Raw genomic sequence first — 20,551 nt, forward strand, 5'->3', positions numbered from 1 at the left:
GGCGCGCCCGGGAGCGCCGCGCGCATGCGCCCGGCCGGGCAGGGGAGGGCGCCGGCCGCTCGGCCGCCCGCGCTCCCGCCCGCCTGCGCGCCCGCCGGCCGGCCGACGCGGACGGTGGCTGTCGCCGCTCGGCCCGGGGTGGAAGTGCGCGGCGGAGACCCGTTAGGAGAAGAGGTCGGGCAGCCGCGGGACGGGAGGCGTGAGTAAGCGGCGATCCGGCAAAAAAAAAAAAAAAGGCCTGTGGAAGTGGCAAAGTTGAACTTTTTTTTTTTTTTCTCTTCCCCCCCCTGGCCGACGCGTTTCGAAGTTTGCCTTCCGGAAGTTACGGGGTTCTTTTTTCTCAGGCCCCTGTCCCGGGAGGGAAAGGAAAAACAGCGATGTTGGGGAGCAGGCGGGTGTGTGGCCAGTGACTCGCAGCCGCGCTTTGAGCCTGGGAGCGCCGTGGGGGTCACGTGGGCCGGGCGCGCTTTCCCTCCGGTCCGGCGTCCGCGTCGTGCGTGGAAAATCCCCACGCGTGGCAGTCGCAGCCAGGTGTGCGCCCCCGGGGGCGGCCGCATCAAGCTAGTGGGTGTAGAACTGCGCGCGGGCCCGGAGAGTGTGAAAGGGAAAAAGCCGCACTGCTCGTGTCCACCGGCCGCCTGCGCTGGAGATCCACCTGTTGGCCCTGTGTGTGTGGCAAGAGAAAGTGCCTGAAACCCCATTTTCAAAATGCGGAGGAAAGTGTGTAAGTTAATTTGTCTTTGACCGTTTGCGCACCAGCAGCAGCTTGATTTTGGGCAGAGGCAGCAAAGGGACTGAACGATGATCGATCGACACACACGGATCGACGAGCCAGTCACATAAGTGTTGCATACGGGCATTATCCCTCCATATAAAGCCAGGCTATGAATCAGTGTAAGAATAAATTGTGATACTTTTGTATGGTGGTGGTAAGCAACCAATAAAAATTACATTTGTGTCATATTTACTTGTTTGGAATGTACTTAAACAAAAATGATTTTTGGGGGGAAATGTGACACCTTAGCAATGGGCTCTAATGTTGGAATTAGGATTTTTGCTTTTTGCATTTTAAAAATTTTATAAATTAAGCATATAAAGCTTTAATAAGTTTTTAAAGTCAAGATGACTACAATGTAAAAAAGAATAATAAAGCCAAAAAGTAAGATATTAAGTGAAATAAACATTGTGAATGGGGGCAGCATTGGTGATGTGGGCATCCATATGGGTGCTGGTTTGAGTGCTGGCTGCTCCACTTCTGATCCAGTTCCCTGCTAATGGCCTGGGAAAGCAGTGGAAGATGGCTCAAGTGCTGGGGCCCCCGCTATCCACATGGGAGAGCCAGGAAGAAGCTCCTGGCTTCAGCCTGGCCCAGCCCTGGCCATTGTGACCATTCTGGGGAGTGAAACAGCAGATGGAAGATCAGTGTCACTCTTTCAAATAAATATTTTTTAAAAATTCATGAATGCTATTCCAAAAATGCAGTGAAGAAGGACTGGAAGGAAAAGTAAAGATATCAACAATGGAGATTGATAAAGTAGATCTTTTCCTGCTTCTGTATGAAAGTATATTTATTGCATATTTGGAATACCCAAATCCAAATTTCCATAAAACTGAAAAGGCTTTGCTTCAGATATGAGAGTTGCTAACCAAATGTGAGTAAAAAAATTTTAAGTGTTTTATGAGTAAATGCAGTGCTATTTATACCCAGGTCAAAGTGGTCATTACTAAAGGGTCCTCAGAATTGCTTGCCAACAGTGTTAGACAGTCTTATAAAATTAGAGACAAGATGGAAATATCTGTGTAGGTGAAGCAAGTATTAAACACTAAATCATAGAATTTTAAAGATAGATATAAACCATGGAAGTTATCTAATAAACCTAATTTTATAGATAGGAAAACTAGAGAGATTAATGTGCCACAGGTCAATCAGCAATAAAACTGGGTACAGGACCTAGATTACTCCCTACAATAGCAATAGCTGATATATATATTGTATGAGTAATATGTTTTAAGCTCAAGTATTAACTCATTTAATCTTATCACCAACCCAGTGAAGTTTTGCTACCCTTCTGTTCTACAGGTAGAGAAACTGAGACAAAGTGGATAAATTGGATAGATAAGTTATTGGCTGATAGGCAGCTGAGCCAGCATATGAACCCAACCAGTTTGGCTTTGAAACTCATACTTAGCCATTATGCTGTGTTGCCTCACTAGACCATAGCTATTTGAGCTGACACTGTGTTATTTGAATAGTAAGCCAGTAGACCCTAGCAGTTGTGAAAAATACTGCATATTTAAATGTTGTGTACAAGTTGATGAAGTGGAAATGGAGTTGCCAGATTATAGGGACTAATTGAAATTTCACAAAGCTATAGAGTTTAAGAGACTTTGGACATAATCTAGAATTATCATCCTTTGAAAATGCACACAGACTATGATCTGCCTTCCATTTAATTGTTCAGTGTCATATTTAGCAATATTTTTGATCCTTAAAAGCCCAGAAGTACATCCTATAGTTAAAATTATTTTGAGGTGTCACTTGAGGTGACAACACTGAAACACACACATACATGAAAGACCTTCAGAAAGATAACAAAATACATGTTAAGAAAATGCAATGCATGGGTTCCCCCCCAAAACAATAAACTAACATAACAGGATCTAGTTTGAAGCACAAAAAGGACCTCAATTTGAAGAGAGTCCCTATCAGAGCAACATGGATTCTGCTAAAATTGAAGCAAGAACAAATGCTAAATTTATAGTGGTGAAGTTGGGATGGACAAATGGTAAAACTACCAGAAGTTTGGAGAAAAATCTGAAGTTTCAAATAGATAACTTGTTTCAAGAAAGGACACAGCTGTTGTAGATGAAGCCTGCAGCAGCAGACCCTGCACATCAATATCTGAGGAAATGAATCTGGTTTGTGTTGAAGAGGACAAAAGAAACAAAAGCCAACACCACAGGCTGAAATAATGGAGCAAACTTTCTACTCCATAGGTGCGGAAACTGCTGTGCCCAGATTGGCTGCAGACAAGAACAGAGCTTTCAATGGAAATGTTCAACAACTGAGACCAAAACCCTGAAGCATTTCTTCAAAGAATTGGAACAGAAACTAAAACGGCTTTACCAACATGATCCTGAAGACCAAGCACAGTCAAAACAAAGGCTCGCAAGAAGTGGAAGTAGTCCAGTCAAAACAAAAGTGAACCAGTGGAGAGCCAAGGTGGTGGCAGTAGTTTTTTGGGGGAATGCCCAAGGCGTTTTGCTTGTTGACTTTCTAAAGCACCAAAGAATGATAACCACTGCTTCTTGGGATGTTGCTGTGAGAAAGCCAAAGCTTTGGCAGAAAAACACCAAGACAGCTCCACCAGAGAGTTCTTCATCACCACAACAATGCTCATTCCTGTCACCAAACAAGAGCCATTTTGCAAAAGTTTTGATGGGATATCATTAAGCATCCACTTTACAATCCTTATTCAGCTCCTTTTTGTTTCCTAATCTTTGTAAGACATTTTTCTTTAACAATGTTAAAAAGACTGTTTTGACAGGATTAAAATTCCCAGCACCCTTAGTGATGGGCCAAATGGCTGGTTTTATTTATTTATTTATTTTGACAGGCAGAGTGGACAGAGAGAGAGAGAGACAGAGAGAAAGGTCTTCCTTTGCCGTTGGTTCACCCTCCAATGGCCGCCACAGCTGGCGCGCTGTGGCCAATGCACCGCGCTGATCCGAAGCCAGGAGCCAGGTGCTTCTCCTGGTCTCCCATGCGGTACAAGGCCCAAGCACTTGGGCCATCCTCCACTGCCTTCCCGGGCCACAGCAGAGAGCTGACCTGGAAGAGGGGCAACCAGGACAGAATCCAGTGCCCCGACCGGGACTGGAACCCGGTGTGCCAGCACCGCTAGGTGGAGGATTAGCCTATTGAGCCGCGGCACCGGCCTAGTATCATTTATTATTAAAAAAAAAAAAAATCTGGAACTTGCTGGAGCTAATGTTGAAAAATAAGGTTTATATTTTTTCTTTTCATTCCATATTTCCATGAACTTCTCAAAGTCCCATTATACAGAGAGTCATATTGTTAAGGCATAACAGACTGCTCCAAAGTTAGTGGCTTAACGGCAGTTCTGTGATCTCAGTTCTGTAGATCAGTGATTTGGGCAGGCTTTGTCTCGAATAACTCAGAGGTGAATGCACTCTGATTGCAGGTGTTGACTGTTGGCTGGAACTGCCTTCATCCTCAGACTAGCCTGAGCTTCCTCATATAGTAGCAGCATGCCCCACCAATAGAGAGTAGAAGCTGCAAGACCTCCTGAGGCTCTAGGCTTGGAAGTTATATGACATTACTTCCACCACATTCAAAGCTAGCCAAAGACTGGGCGGATTCAGAAATTGAAGAAATAGACTCACCTCTTGATATGGGAAGCAGCAAGGTCACATTGCAAAGGAATATGTATACACTAATGGGAAGAAATACTGAATGATCTCTGATATCTGTTACAATATTGGGACAAGTGTTGTGGTGCAGCAGCTTAAGCCATTGCCTGCAGTGCCAGCATCCCATAGTCCCAGCTACTGTACTTCCAACCCAGCTTCCTGATAATGTGCCTGCGAAGACAATGGAAGATGGCCCAAGTTCTTGGGCCCCTGCCACCCATGAGGGAATCCCAAATGGAGTTGAAGCTCCTGGCTGCAGCCTTCCCCAGCCCTAGCTGCTGCTGTAGCCATTTGGGGAGTGAACCAATGGATGAAAAAGATCTCTCTCTCTCTCTCTTTTTAAGGCATACTACAATATATAATTATTTCAAGAATGATACCAGCAAATAAAAGCAGTTGACTTTTTTTAAATGCTTAGTAATTCCTTTAAGACTAGCCAAACAAGGAAACATTAGTCAAACCTATTCTTTAAACTGACTTGGTCAATTTTGTGACCTTCTATAGCCAAACTTTGATGATGCATTAGCTTTTCTCAGTGGACTTGTTTTTCTTATCATTGGCTTTTTAAAAAATCCATTCTGTTCTAAAACAGCATAAAAATCTTAACATCAAGTAGAAGCAATTGCAGTTCCTTACAAGACCTATATACTCTTCCATATTTTATTAGCTGTGATTATGATATGGCATTTTATAACACATAATTAAACCCACTATTGTGTAAAATATAGGCCAAAGTAGGTCAAGAGGTTAGAAAGGGTCATGGACAAATTAATTTAGAAGAACAAATATTAAACTTGTTCATTATCAATATAAAGAACTTAACACATTAAGTATTATACAAACAAGATGAAAAGAAAAGACTTTCCCTAAGATGGTTGTTTTAAGGAGGGTAGGAAGTAGAATATTAACCAGTTAGATGCCCTTGACGTAAACTCCCTGCTGGGATTCCCTTGCATGGCCTGAAACCTTCCATTGCTATTGCTAAAGGCACACTTAGATCTTGCTGGCCAGATGACACAATGATATACCATACCGCTTTATGGACACCAAGCCATATCTTACCAGTCTCATTCAAATGCATGCCATGTGCCATTTAACTGAATTCTATGAAAAAAAAAATGCTGCTTGGTGGAGCTTTTCCATAAGTCTCTAATATAATGTACTACATTTGGACAACATGCTAAGTACTGTATATTTTTTCATTGAATCCTTACCAAGAACTGGGTTAGATAGCCCATTATACAATTAAGCAAACAGGCAATTAGTGTCTAAGGTAGGATTTAACCCTAGATCTGAGTCTAGAGCCTGTGCTTCAAGTGATACATGAGGACACTGCAAAATGTAGAAAATGAAATAAAAACATGTTTATTTCAGTGCAAAAAAATTTTGAAATGTGTGCATAATTGTTTCTGTAATACACACTATCCACAAACTTTTTGAAGATCTCCTATTCTGATTGCCTAAAATTTTTTTCTCAATCTCAGACCTGTCCTTGGAAAGATCTGCTAAGTTACATTGCTAAGTGCTCTTGAGAGGGACCATCTGAGTTTTCCTAGTCATTGCAAATTAGCAAAGCCAGGGCCAGTGCTGTGGCATAGCCAGGTAAGGCTGTCAACCTGCAATGCTGTCATCCCATATGGGTGCTGGTTTGAGTCCCAGCTACTCCACTTCCAATCCAACTCCCTAATAATGTACTTGCGAAAGCAGCAGAAGACAGCTCAAGTACTTGGGCCCCAGTACCCCTGTGGAGACCAGGAAGAAGCTTCTGGCTCCTGGCTTCAGCCTGGCCTAGCCCCAGCCATTGCAGCCATTTTTGGGGACTGAACCAGCAGATGGAAGATCTTTCTGTCTCTCCCTCTCTCTTCCCCTTATCTGTAACCCTGACTTCCAAATCTTTAAAAACAAAAAAAATTAGCATAGCCAAAACTGAGTTCTTCTCTTCCTTTTCCAAATTTTAATAACAGTGCTGCTGTCCATTCAGGTGCTTAAGGTAGAAGTCTTGGAGTCAGAGGAACAAATGCAAAGTAATGAAAATTACTTAATTACACAGTTTCTCTTCTCACTTATCCCCAACACCTAACGTAGAACCACATGCTATTGGCTATATCTCAGAAAGGTCTTCAAAAAACAGTTTCCTCTCTGCATATGAACTGTCAGTCTTCTATTCCAAAACCTTATTGCTAAACCATTGAAATGGTCTCCCTATCACCCTGTTTTCTCTAACACAAATCTCTTCCCCTATTCCAGTTTTCTACACTATGAACAGAATTGTGTAGTCCAAACAAATTTGTTACTCATTAAATCAGATTCCTTATGACTGCCAGTTGCATACATGAATAAGCCAAATTTAAACAAGGATTAATAAAAATGTGTTTGAAAGTCAGAAAAATCTGGAACTTCTAGCTCTATTATTCATGAATTTTGTGACTCTAAGCAATTGAACTTCAATTTCCTCAGCTGTACGTTACTTTCAGAGTTGTAAGATATCAATGAAGAAAGCACCCAGCAGGACCTAGAACACAGTACACAACAAATACTAGTATACCTGGTCCTCCCACATCTTCATATACTTCGTGCTTCAAATACACTAGATTTCTTATCCTTGCCAGAAATCAGCAAATCAAAAAATAGTTAACCTAGGTGGGAGGGAGAGTAGGACACAAGGGAAATGTAAGGGGTCATAACAGAGATGTTGGTTACTTGGGTGTATTAGTTTGTTGGAGTTGTACCACCAGGGCAGGAGGTTAAGCTGCAGTTTGCATTGCCGGCATCTCTTATTGGAGTGCCGGCTGGAGTCCCTGGCTGCTCTACTGCCAGCTAATGTGCCTGGGTAGACAGAAGATAGCCCAAGTACTTGAGTCACTGCCACTCATGTGGGATACCCAGTTGGAGTTCCTGGATCCTGGCTCCTGGCTCCTGACTCCTGGCTTTGGCCTGGTTCAGACCTAGCTGTTGTAGCTATTTGGGAAATGAATTAGCAGATGGAAGAGGTTCTCTCTCTCACACTTTCTCTGTTGCTTTGCTTTTCAAATAAATATTTAAAATTGTACCAACTCTTTTTTTCAATGTGCACAAATTTAACTTTTAAAAATTTTAAGCCGGCGCCGTGGCTCAATAGGCTAATCCTCCACCTTGCGGCGCCGGCACACCGGGTTCTAGTCCCGGTTGGGGCGCCGGATTCTGTCCCGGTTGCCCCTCTTCCAGGCCAGCTCTCTGCTATGGCCAGGGAGTGCAGTGGAGGATGGCCCAGGTGCTTGGGCCCTGCACCCCATGGGAGACCAGGAAAAGCACCTGGCTCCTGGCTCCTGCCATCGGATCAGCGCGGTGCGCCGGCTGCAGCGGCGGCCATTGGAGGGTGAACCAACGGCAAAGGAAGACCTTTCTCTCTCTGTCTCTCTCTCACTGTCCACTCTGCCTGTCAAAATAAAATTAAAAAAAAAAAAAAAAAAAAAAAAAAATTTTAAAAGTTGGAGAAGTAATAGAGTGAGGGTAGATGTGGATAGCAACACAGATGATGCATGGCTGGATGTTGATAACAGGTGCAGCTCAGTGATAAGTACAGGGGTCATTTACTGTTCTATTTTGTATCTTTAAAATTTTCTGTAAGTTAAAAATATGAAAATATGTTCAAATTTATTAATAAAATGCTAAATAAATCTTAATGAGCTACCAGGGCACATCCAACAGAATGGCTGAAATTGAAGACAGCTGTAAATGCTGATCTGGAATTCCTGTTGAGGGGCTGTGGAGCGACAGGAACGCCCATTAACTGTAGTTGACAGTATTCATTGGGACAGTAATTCTGGAGAAAAAAAATTGTTTCATGTTATCTACTAAATTTGAAGTGGTCCATATCTATGACCCAGTAAATTTTACTTCTAAGGTGTTTCACACTAGAAAACCATGCACCAAAAGACAGGTACAAGAATTTCATAACATTTTTTGTGATTTATAAAAACTAAAAGCAATTCAAATGTCCATTAACAATGAATAAAAATGTTACAGTAAATTCATGCAATAGAATATTATAAATGAAGGATTCTAAGTACATACAATAACATACACTGCAGAAAAACAACATGGATTAAAAGAAGAAACAAAATGTATATAGGGGCCTGCCTTGTGGCTTAGCAGGTAAAGCCGCCACCTGCAGCGCAAGCATCCCATATGGATTCTGGTTCAAGTCCCAGCTGCTCCACTTCCAATCCCCTCTCTGCTACGGCCTAGGAAAGCAGAGGAAGATGGCTCTAGTCCTTGGGCCCCTGTTCCTGCATGGGAGACTCAGAGGAAGCTCCTGGCTCCTGGCTTCAGATTGGTGCAGCTCCAGCTGTTGTGGCCACTGGGGAGTGAATCAGCGGATGGGGGACTCTCTCTCTCTGCCTCTGCCTCTCTGTAACTCTGCCTTTCAAATAAATAAATCTTTTTTTAAATTTACTTATTTGACAGATAGAGTTAGACAGTGAGGGAGAGAGACAGAGAGAAAGGTCTTCCTTCTGTTGGTTCACCCCCCAAATGGCCGCTACAGCTGGAGCTACACCGATCCGAAGCCAGGAGCCAGGTGCTCCCTCCTGGTCTCCCATGCAGGTGCAGGGACCCAAGCACTTGGGCCATCCTCCACTGCCTTCCCCGGGCCACAGCAGAGAGATGGACTGGAAGAGGAGCAACCGGGACTAGAACCCGGTACCCATATGAGATGCCGGTGCCACAGGAGGAGGATTAACCAAGTGAGCCATGGCACCGGCCCCAAATAAATCTTAAAAATTCTGGCCGGCGCCACGGCTCAATGGGCTAATCCTCCACCTTGTGGCGCCGGCACACCGGGTTCTAGTCCCAGTCGGGGTGCTGGATTCTGTCCCGGTTGCCCCTCTTCCAGGCCAGCTCTCTGCTGTGGCCCGGGAGTGCAGTGGAGGATGGCCCAAGTGCTTGGGCCCTGCACTCCATGGGAGACCAGGAGAAGCACCTGGCTCCTGCCTTCGGATCAGCGCGGTGCGTTGGCCGCAGCACACCAGCCGCGGCAGCCATTAGAGGGTGAACCAACGGCAAAAGGAAGACCTTTCTCTCTGTCTCTCTCTCTCTCTCACTGGCCACTCTGCCTGTCAAAAAAAAAAATTTATACATATATATATGGAATAGATGGCTTCACAAAAACCTTTGGGGAGAAGGGAAGTAGTAGAAATTCATGGGGAATGAACATAGGGAAGGCTTCTGGGCACTTGGTGACACTCTGCTTTGGGTGATTGAAGGGGCATTGTGGCACAGAGGATTATACCTGAGTCCCTATCAGAGTCCCTTGTTTGAGTCCCAGCTACTCCATGCTTCCTATCTAACTTCCTGATGATGTAGGAAGTTAAATGGAAGGAAGCATATGACGGCCCAAAAACTTGAGTTCTTACCACACACATGGGAAATCTGGTTGGAGTTCCTGGCTCCTGGCTTGGACCTGGCCGTCTCCTGGCTGTTGTGGGTATTTGGAGAGTAAACTTATGGATGGAAGATTTCTCTCTCTCTCCCTCTCTCTGCTAGTCTTTCACATAAATAACTCTTGTTAGGTACCTGTTTCTGTTATGATAAATCATTGAATTTTCACTTTTTTTTTTGACAGGTAGAGTTATAGACAGAGAGATAGAAAGGTCTTCCTTCCATTGGTTCACTCCCCAAATGGCCACCATGGCCAGCGCTGCGCTGATCCAAAGCCAGGAGCCAGGTGCTTCCTCCTGGACTCCCATGCGGGTGCAGGCGCCCAAGCACTTGGGCCATCCTCCACTGCACTCCCCGGGCCACAGCAGAGAGCTGGACTGGAAGAGGAGCAACAGAAACTAGAACCCGGCACCCATATGGGATGCCAGGGCCGCAGGTAGAGGATTAACCAAGTGAGCCATGGTGCTGGCCCCAAATTGTCACTTTTGATTTTGCATTTCGTATATGTTTTATTGCTGTCGGATTTCTTACTATGTGGTATTTAGAAATGAATTTCTAAATAGTGAAGAAATGGACAAATCAGAATAGTGGTTAATACTATATGTGGAGTGAAATATCACTGGAAAGTAAACTGTGATAAGGTAAAATGTATACCGTATAAATCCTAAAGCAACTTTTAAAATAATTGAGTAGTGGTTACCTTTATGTGAAGAGGATTGGACACTGATACTGGATAGGGGTTGTTGATTTTGGAGTTACTGGCCATTTTGTAGATTTTTTACCTTAATGATGGCTGCATGTATGTCTGCTTTAAAATAATTAATTAATGGCTATGTTTTATGCACTTTACGAATGTATATGATATTTCACCATAAAAAAGTAAAAGCAGAGCTAACCTAGATTTAAATGCCCCTGAATTACATCTGGCATAAAATTAGAAATGAACTTTCCAAGGCTTTGATCCTTTGTTCATGCCACTCCTTAGGCCTGAACATATCCTTCCCCTCTGCCCGGAAAACCCTTTATTCCATCCTTCAGACTGTGTTGCCAGTGCATCTCCGTGGAACCTGCTCCACAGGCATTAGTTGCTCCATCCTCTGCTCCTGCAGTATATCTCTGATCAGTTGTCTGACTCCCATTAGTGTGAGTTCCCCAGGAACTTAGTTGACAAATTGTTCCTCTTTGCCATGACATTATCTAGCACGCTTCCTAGCACATAATAGGAAATCATTACCAGGTATTGGATGGGCTTGAGTGAGTGACTTTCCATTTTTATTGAGCTACAGGAGAAATATTGACAATATTCATGCTTTACAACAAGCCTAAGAAGGAAAAGTTTAGTGGTGAAAAATCAATTTTGGCTGTTTGGTTTAGTTAGGTTCTTAACCTAATAAAAAATTCATTTTTATTATGGAGAACTATACAAGGACAATTAAAGGAACCACTATTTTATAGCATTAGAAATGCTATGGAATATATGCCATATCTGGATACTTAAAACTAATGATCATCAATAAAGAATGTGATTTTTTTTACAGGATGGTTTTTATTTTGTTGGTTGATTGGCTTTTGTAACTTTTAATTTTGCTTTTTTAAGCATTTTTTATTTGAATTTTAATTAGCTTTTGAAAGATATAGTATGATTTGTAGATACAATTCCAAGCACATAATTATATCTCCTTTCCTCCCTCCCACCTCTTTTATTCTCCCTTGTTTTTTTTTCTAGTTTTGTATTTTAAAAATTACATTACAGCAGCTGGCATTGTGACATAGCAGGTAAAGCTGCCACCTGCAATGCTAGCATCCCATATGGATGCTGGTTTTAAGTCCTAGCTGCTCCATCTCCTATCTAGCTCCCTGTTGATGGCCTGGAAAAAGCAGTGCAAGATGGCTCAAGTGCTTAGGCCCCTACACCCAAGTAGGAGACCCAAAAGAAGCTCCTGGCTCCTGGCTTCAGCCAGGACCAGCCCTGGCCTTTTCAGCCATTTGGGGGAGTGATGGAAGATATCGCTCTCTGTTTCTGTACGTCTGCCTGTCTCTCTCTCTCTCTCTCTCTCTCTATCTCTCTCTCTCTGTAACTCTCAAATAAATAAATCTTTTAAAAAAAAATAAAGAAAATGGCACTACAGTAAAAGGCTTAATACTTACTGAATAATAAATTTAAGAAGAACCAAAAAGACCCTAGTTTAGTGTCAATATAGACAATGACTATAAACGATAAATAGAAAAATAACCATTTCACCCACATACAGTAAATTTTAAAGTAATCAGACTATTAAAACTATAGTATAACTTTCTTAATCATTGGTTTCACAAGAGTATAAAACAAATCTTTACAAATTTGCAGCAATACTGATATAGGCCTTTCTTTTTTCTTTCTTCCTTGTTTGTTTTTTAAATTTTAGCTACCTCATATAAGGGAGAATATTTGGTATTTGTCTTTCTGGGTCTGGCTTACTTCACTCGACATGATATCCTCCAGTTGTGTCCATTTTGCAAATGGTAGAATTTCATTCCCTTTATAGCTGAATAATATTCCATTGTGTATATATACCACATTTTCTTTATCCATTCATCTGATGATGGACACCTTGGTTGATTCTAAATTTTGGCTATTGTGAGCAGTGATGCTATAAACATGGGTGCAGGTATCTCTCTCTGCTTTTTTTTTTTTTTTTTTTGCAGGTGTCTCTGATAGATTGTGCTCAAGTCTTTTGGGTATATATATATACCTTTTAGTGGGAATGCTGGATCACATGGCAAGTCTATTTCTAGGTTGTTTCTGTTTTTGAAGAGTTATTTATTTATTCGAAAGGCAGAGTTACAGAGAGGCAGAGGCAGAGCTAGAGAGAGAGGTTTTCAGTCCACTGGTTCACTCCCCAAATGACCGCAATAACTGTAGCTGAGCCAATCATAAGCCAGGAGCCAGGAGCTTCTCCCAGGTCTCCTACACATCTGCAGGAGCACAAGGACTTGGGCCATCTTCTGCTGTCCCAGGCCATAGCAGAGAGCTGGATCAGAAGTGGAGCAGCTGGGACTTGAACCAGTGCCCATAGGGGGTGCCAGCACTGCAGGCAGCAGCTTACCTGCTATGCCACAGCTCCGGCCCCCATTTCTAATTTTTGAAGAAATCTCCACACTGTTTTCCACAGTGGCTTAACTAACTTACATTCCCACCAATAATGTAAAAGTGTTCCTCTTTGTCTACATCCTCGCCAATATTTGTTACTCTGTTTTGGATTTTAGCCATTCTGACAAGGGTGAGGTGATATATCATTATGGTTTTGATTTGTGTTTCCCTGACGAGTGATGTTGAGCATTTTTCATATATTTCATGGCCATTTGTATTTCTTCTTTTGAGAACTATCTATTGAAGCCTTTTGCCCATTTCTCAACTGGATTGGGTTTTTTATTGTTGGGTTTTTTAAGTTGCTGATATATTCAGGATATTAATCCTTTGTTGGATAGGTGGTTTGCAAATATCTTTTCCATTCTCTCTTCTGAGTTTGATATAGTCTCATTTGTTTAGTTTTGATTTTGTTGCTTATGCTTTCGGAGTCTTATCCAAGAAGTTTATCTTCTACACCAATTTCTTGGTGTGTTTCCCCTACTTTTCTTCCAGCAACTTCATAGTGTCAGGTCTTAAATTTAAGCCTTTGATTCATCTTGAGTTTATTTTTGTATATGGTGAGAGATATGGATCTAATTTAATTCTTTACATATATAATCCAATTTTGCCAACATCATTTGTTGAAGAGAGTAACCTTACTCCACTGTATGGTCTGAACACTTTTGCCAAAAATTAGTTGGATGTATGTATGTGAATTAATTTCTGAGCTCTCTATTCTATTCCATTGGTCTATGTATCAGTTTTTATGCCAGTACCATGCTGATTTGATTACTGTAGCCTTGTAGTATGCTTTGAAATCATATATTGTGATATCTCCAGCTTGTTTTTTTTTTTTTTGTTTTTGTTTTTTTTTTTTTTTTCAGGATCACTTTGGCTATTCGGGGTCTTTTGTGATTCCACATGAATTTTTGGATTTTTTTTCTAACCCTGTAAAGAATGCATTGGTATTTTGATGGGGATTGCATTGAATCTGTAAATTCCTTAAGTAGCATGGATATTTTAATAAAGCGATTCTTCTTATCAATGAGCAAAGATATATTTCCATTTTTTCTGTGTGTCATTGATAATTTCCATAATCAGTTTTTGATAATTTTCATTGTAAAGATCTTTCACTTCTTTGGTCAAATTGTTCCTAAATATTTGATATTTTTTGTGGCTATTGTGAATGGCATTTTGTTCTTGATTTCTCTTTCTCTGAGTTTACCATCAGCCTACAAACAAGCTACTGTTTTTTATATGTTTATTTTGTAACCTGCAGTTTTACTGAATTGGTTTATCAAGTCTAACAGCTTTTTGGTGGAGTGTTTAGGTTTTCCATATGCAATATCATATCATCTGCAAACATGGATAATTTTACTTCCTCTTTTCCAGTTTTGATGTCCTTTAGTTCTTTCTCCTAATTGTGATCACTAAAACTTCCAGTAATATATTTGATAAGAATGGTGAAAGTGGACATCCTTGTCTTGTTCTAGATCTGAAGGGAAATGCTTTCAGCTTTATCCCACTTAGTATGATATTGGCCATTGGTCTGTGATAAGTAGCCTTTGTAATTTTGAGGAATATTCCTTCTGCACCTACTTTATGGAGGATTTTTATCTTGAACGGCAGTTGAATCTCATCAAGTGCTTCTCCTGCATCCACTGAGATGATCATATTGTTTTTGTTCTTAATTCTTTTGATGTGATTTATGACATTTATTAGTTTGCAAATGTTGAACCACCCTTGCATTTCTGCAATCAATACACCTTGATCATGATGTATGGACTTTTTGATGTGATATTGGATTCATTTTGCTAGTATCTTGAGAATCTCTGTATATATGTTCATTAAGGATGTAAGTCTGTAGTTTTTTGTGTGTGTGTTGTGCCTCTGTTTGATTTTGGTATCAAAGTAATACTGGCCTCATAAAAAGAGTTTGACAGAGTTCCATCCTATTCAATGTTTTGGAATAACTTGAAGACTATTGGAGTTCTTTCCTCTTTGAATGTTTTGTAAAATTTAGTAGTAAAGCCATCAGGTCACGGACTTTTCCTTGATAGAAGACTTTTTTTTTTTTTTTTTTTTTTTTTTTTTTTGACAGGCAGAGTGGCCAGTGAGAGAGAGAGAGAGACAGAGAGAAAGGTTTTCCTTTGCCATTGGTTCACCCTCCAATGGCCACCGCGGCCGGCACGCTGCGGCCGGCACACCGTGCTGATCCAATGGCAGGAGCCAGGTACTTCTCCTGGTCTCCCATGGGGTGCAGGGCCCAAGCACTTGGGCCATCCTCCACTGCACTCCCGGGCCACAGCAGAGAGCTGGCCTGGAAGAGGGGCAACTGGGACAGAATCCGGTGCCCCGACCGGGACTAGAACCCGGTGTGCCGGCGCCGCAAGGCGGAGGATTAGCCTAGTGAGCCGCGGTGCCTGCCTAGAAGACTTTTGATTAACTACTTCAATCTCATTGCTTCTTATGGGTCTGTTTCAGTTGTCTATATCTTCTTGATTTAATCTTGGTAAGTTATATGAATCCAGCAAATTATCAACTTCTTTGAGGTTTTCCAGTTTATTAGTTTATAGATTTTATATAGTTCTTCATAGTAGTTTTTTTTTTTTTAAGATTTGTTTATTTATTTATTTGAAAGAGTTACAGAGAGGCAGAGGCAGAGGCAAAGAGAGGGATAGGTCTTCCATCCACTGGTTCACTCCCCAATTGGCCACAATGGCCAGAGCTGTGCCAATCCGAAGCCAGGAGCCAGGAGCTTCTTCAAGTTCTCCCACATGGGTACAGGTCCCAAGGACTTGAGCCATCCTCTACTGCTTTCCCAGGCCATAGCAGAGAGCTGGATTGGAAGTGGAGCAGCTGGGACTTGAACTGGAACCCATATGGGATGCCAGCACTGCAGACTGGGGCTTTAACCCACTGTACCACAGCGTCAGCCACATAGTAGTTTCTTATGATCCTCTGTATTTCAGTGGTAGCAGTTGTAACATCTCCATTTTCATCTGTCATTTTAATTTATTTGAACTTTTTCTTTTTTTTAATAGTCTGGCCAGAGGTTATCTATTTTGTTTATCCTTTCAAAAAACCAACTTTTTGTTTTGTTGATCTCTTGATCGTAGCTCTGGGGCTCGTATCCAGAAACTCCCACAGTTGCAGGATACTGGGGATCTGTCCTTCGCCGCACACATTGGCCCTGACCGTGTCTGGTGCTGGTAGGAAAACAGGCGCACTGGGTGAATTTTCACTGCCTCGTCTGGCACTCTGGGAGAAGAAGGAAACAGGTGCTTCCCTGCTGCAAGCCCAGCAGTCACTCAGACCCCAGTCAGCTCTCCAGGCTGAAGTGAAATCAGTAGGTGACTGTGGAGTTCCTTCTCAGCTAAAACCAGGAGTGGTGGGGTGGGCGGCAGTTTCTTCCTACCTTGGCGTGGTAAGATAGTGGCTCACAGCTGGCAGCTGGCTGCACCACACAGTTGCTGCAGCAGCGTGTCTGCTTTCCTCTTGGCCCACAGAGTCTTTGGTTTGGGTTTGTTTTTATTTTTTATTTTTTCACTTCTTTACTGAAAATTTCCATCAGTTAGACCCATGGAAACATAGTCCTTTATCCTTTCCATATCCCAAAGCAGCTTCATTTAATGCCCTTTAATGCCTTTATTTAATGCCCTATTCAGCCATTTTGGATCTCTGTAACTTTTAATTTTCAAATAGTTTCAAATTTATGGAGAAATTGCAAGAATGTTAGAAATAATCCCCATGCTCTTCTTACCCAGATTCATCTATTTTTAACATCTTGTCACACTCACTTTATTCTCCCCATAACATATATAATATGACTTTTTGGAACCATCTGAGAGCAGGTTGCATGCATGGTGCTCCTTTTTACCTTATAACTTTAGTGTGTATTATCTGAAATTGGGTATACTATTCTCTTAAATAACCAGAAGTTCAGGAAACTTAAACATTGATACAATACTGTCTTTTAATCTGATTTTTATTTTTGTCAGTTATCTTAATAATGTCTTTATTGCATGATTTGCTCCATGTTAATTTAATGTTGCATTAAATTGTCATTGCTCTCCTTTTACCTGGAATACTTCCTCAGCCTTTCCTTGTCTTTAATGACAATAACATTTTGAAGAATACAGGTCAGTTATTTTACAAAATTAGGCTATTAAGATTTGTCTGATGTTTCTTCATGATTAGATTGAGATTATATTTTTTTAATGGAATACAATATAAGTGATATGGTCTCTTCCTCATGGTATCACATCCAGAGGCAATGGTATGTCTATTTGATAGTGATCCTGATCAGTTTCTCAACTGTTGAGTTACCATTTTTCTTTTGTTATTAGTAAGTAATTTGTGGAGAAGTAAAAATGGTTTTATTACATAATCTTTTAAATAATGGTCATAATAATCCTACTTAGGTTTTATAAAGTATCAGTGTAAATGCAAAAGTAAAAGGTTAAAAGTTCTTTCAACCTGTTGCTTGCTCTTGGGGATACCACCATTCACCCACTCTTCTAATTATCCAGGAAACACATGCTCCACGATTAGGCCGAAACATCTGTTCCCAGACTCAAGTGCAACTCCTATTACTTGAGTCAGGCTGTTTTCCCCTCCTGGAGCTAAAGAAGACCCTCAAGTATGGACAGATGGGACAACTGTGGGACAAGCAAAAACAGTAACTCACATAAAAGTCAGCCTTAAGTATCCTGTCTATTTTCCCCATCAAAAACAATATCCTCTTGGGGCAGTGCTATGGCACAGTGGCTAAAGCTGCCCCCTGCAGTGCCGGCATCCCATACGGGCACCAGTCCAAGTCCCAGCTGCTCTACTTCCAATCCAGCTCTCTGCTATGGCCTGGGAAAGCAATGGAAGATGGCCCAAGTCCTTGGGCCCCTGCACCTGTGTGGGAGCCCCAGAAGAAGCTCCTGGCTCCTGGCTTCGGATTGGCCCAGCTCCGGCCACTGCAGCCATTTGGGGAGTGAACCAGTGGATGGAAGACCTTTCTTCTGCAACTCTGCCTTTCAAATAAATTAATTAATTTTAAAAAATCCTCTCATTCTGGAGGTAAAGAAGGTTAGACCCTATCATTAAGAGCCTCCTCAAACAAGGAGTACTTAAAGAATGTGTCAACCCCTACAATTCACCCATCATGGGCATTAAAAAGGGACCAGATAAATGGAGAATTGTTCAAGAGCTGAGACTCATTAATGAGGTAGTGGTCCCACTCCATCCAGTAGTCCCCAGTCCTTTTACACCATGACCCAGATATGCAAAGCTGCCAGTTTCTTTTCCATACTAGACCTTAACAGTGCCTTTTTCTGCATACCTCTAGACCCAGAAAGCCCAATCCTTTTTGCTTTTGAAAATCACTTGATGGGTTAGACAGCTCGCCTGGACGATGCTGCCAAATAAAGATTTATAGGGGGCAGGCGCTGTGGTGTAATGAGTAAAGCCACCGACTGTACAGCATCCCATATGGGTGCTGGTTCAAGTCTCGGCTGCTCCACTTCCGATCCAGCTCTCTGCTGTGGCCTGGGAAAGCAGTAGAGGATGGCCCAAGTCCTCGAGCCCCTGCACCCACATGGGAGACCCAGAAGAAGCTCCTAGCTATGGATCAGTGCAACTCTGGTCATTGCGGCCATCTTAGGAGTGAACCAGTGGATGGAAGACCCCCCCCCTCTCTCTCTTCCTCTCTCTCTCTGCCTCTCCTTCTCTCTGTGTAGATCTGACTTTCAAATAAATAAATAAATCTTTAAAAAAAGATTTATAGACAGCACCCACCTATTTAGATGTGTCCCCTGAAGAGGAACTAAAGGAACAATCTCTTGAGGGGTGGTGGAGAGATGATTTAAAATGGAGATGGTTTGCTAGTCAGTTTCCCAGCTGAGACTCCAATTTTAGGCATTTAACTAGCACTCTTAACTTCCTAGCAAAACACGGCTACTGGGTATACAAGAAAAAACACAACTGGTCTACCAGGAAATAAACTATATGGGACTCATCCTCAATTCTAGGGAACAGAAACTGGTCCTCAGAGAGAATAAAATCCATATAGCAGATTCCTGATCCTACAATATTAATACAGCTCCAACTAACAAGTTATGGATCCCTAGGCAAAGGAAAACAGCAAAGCTCCTATGGCAGGCTCTATATTAGGCTCTTAAGAGCAAGTCACAGCCCCTCTCCTTTGTGAAAGAACCCAATAGCCTTTGCCCAGTTAAGAGCTGTCATGACTGGGGCCCCTGACCCCAGGCAGTCAGTTAGACTTGCTAACTGCTACTCAAGGAGACATCTGTGTCATTCTCTAAAAATGTTTTTTGGGGAGGGGGTTCAATCAGATTGAACAGGTACGAAATCATGCTCACAGTTTCATGGGTAAGTCCAGACAATTCTAGCACCAGGCTGAACAAGGCTAGATTTTTTGGCCTAACAACTAGTCATGGAAATTCTGGGTCCTACAGCTTCCACACTCTTGCTGCTTCTCTTTGGCCATGTGTCTTTAATGCTCTTGTCTGTTTTGTCTCTAACAGTACAAGCTGTCCAGCTCCAGATGGTCATAAAACAGGACTTGCAGTCTATCTTCAGATGATATGACCAGTCCTCTGGACCATGCAAGACTATTTCTCAGGCCGCCTTGGAACACCATAAGACAGACAGCAAGAGACAAACCCCACAACCAGCTCTATGCCCATATGTCAGTTCTGAAGAGAATGCAGAAGCTGGACCTTCATCCATGTTACCCCCATAAGAGTATGGGTTACTTCTCTTGAGGGAAAATTGTTAAGTAGCTACATAGACATAGGCCTATGTGTGAGGGGCTGAAGAAAATGACAATTTCTGTGTGATGGAACAAGAAAGTAGGACTTGGAAGCAAACTCGCATTTACATATCAAAAGTCTTGCCATGGGGCCATCGCTGTGGCACAGCAGGTTAAAGGCCCAGCCCACAGCACCAGTATGGGTGCTGGTTTGAGCCCTGACTGCTGCACTTCCAATCCAGCTTCCTGCTAATATGCCTGGGAAAGCAGTGGAGGATGGCCCAAGTGCTTGGGCACCCATGTTGGAGACCCAGAGGAGGCTCCTGGCTTCAGATCAGCTGAGCTTGCAGCCATTTGGGGAGTGAACCAGCAGATGGAAGACTCTCTCTCTCTCTCTCTCTCTCTCTCTCTCTCTCTACCTCTCTCTTAACTCTCAAATAAATAAAATAAAAATAAATCTTAAAAAAAAAAAAAAACCAGTCTTGCCATTGTTCAATAACCTGGCTGGGTGGGTCCCAGCCCTCTCCCTGGGAGCAGCTTAAGGGAATCTCATCTGCTCTTTACCAAAGGGACTATTATGAAGTTCCAGGAGAGATTCCACACCCAGAAAACTCTCCACTCAGCAACAATCAAGAAAGGGTGTAAGGAGAGGAAGAAGAAGGCCCACGCCCAACAACCATAAAAACTCCAGTCTGAATGCAGACTGGTCTCAGTTCTTTACTGAGATGCCTGCTTGGTCTGTCAGGTGTACTGTCTTCATTATTTCTCTTCATTAAACTCTGCTAGCATGCTTACCACTTAGAAAAGTTAGGGGCTGGCGCTGTGGG

General features: G+C 42.3%; 1 protein-coding gene across 9 annotated transcripts; it reads left to right on the forward strand.

The window, feature by feature from the left end:
• The first annotated feature begins 24 nt into the window (after positions 1-24).
• On the forward strand, positions 25-20,203 carry LOC149127578 (uncharacterized). 9 transcript variants are annotated; one of them, XM_089328538.1, is made up of 3 exons: positions 25-199; positions 16,081-16,314; positions 19,498-20,203. In XM_089328538.1, exons 1-3 carry the CDS (start codon positions 25-27, stop codon positions 19,554-19,556), a joined length of 468 nt encoding a protein of 155 aa, XP_089184664.1. In that variant the 3' UTR covers positions 19,557-20,203. The 9 variants fall into 9 exon arrangements, 6 of the variants coding, with proteins under 6 accessions (XP_089184664.1, XP_089184665.1, XP_089184663.1 ...); XM_089328539.1 differs by having other exon boundaries at positions 16,081-16,310; XM_089328537.1 differs by lacking the exon at positions 19,498-20,203 and adding an exon at positions 17,494-18,914 and having other exon boundaries at positions 16,081-16,310.
• Positions 20,204-20,551: the final 348 nt, after the last annotated feature.

This window comes from Oryctolagus cuniculus, chromosome 3, assembly GCF_051225735.1.
Source record: "Oryctolagus cuniculus isolate XC-2025 breed Fujian yellow rabbit chromosome 3, ASM5122573v1, whole genome shotgun sequence".
NCBI classification, from domain to species: Eukaryota; Metazoa; Chordata; class Mammalia; order Lagomorpha; family Leporidae; genus Oryctolagus; species Oryctolagus cuniculus.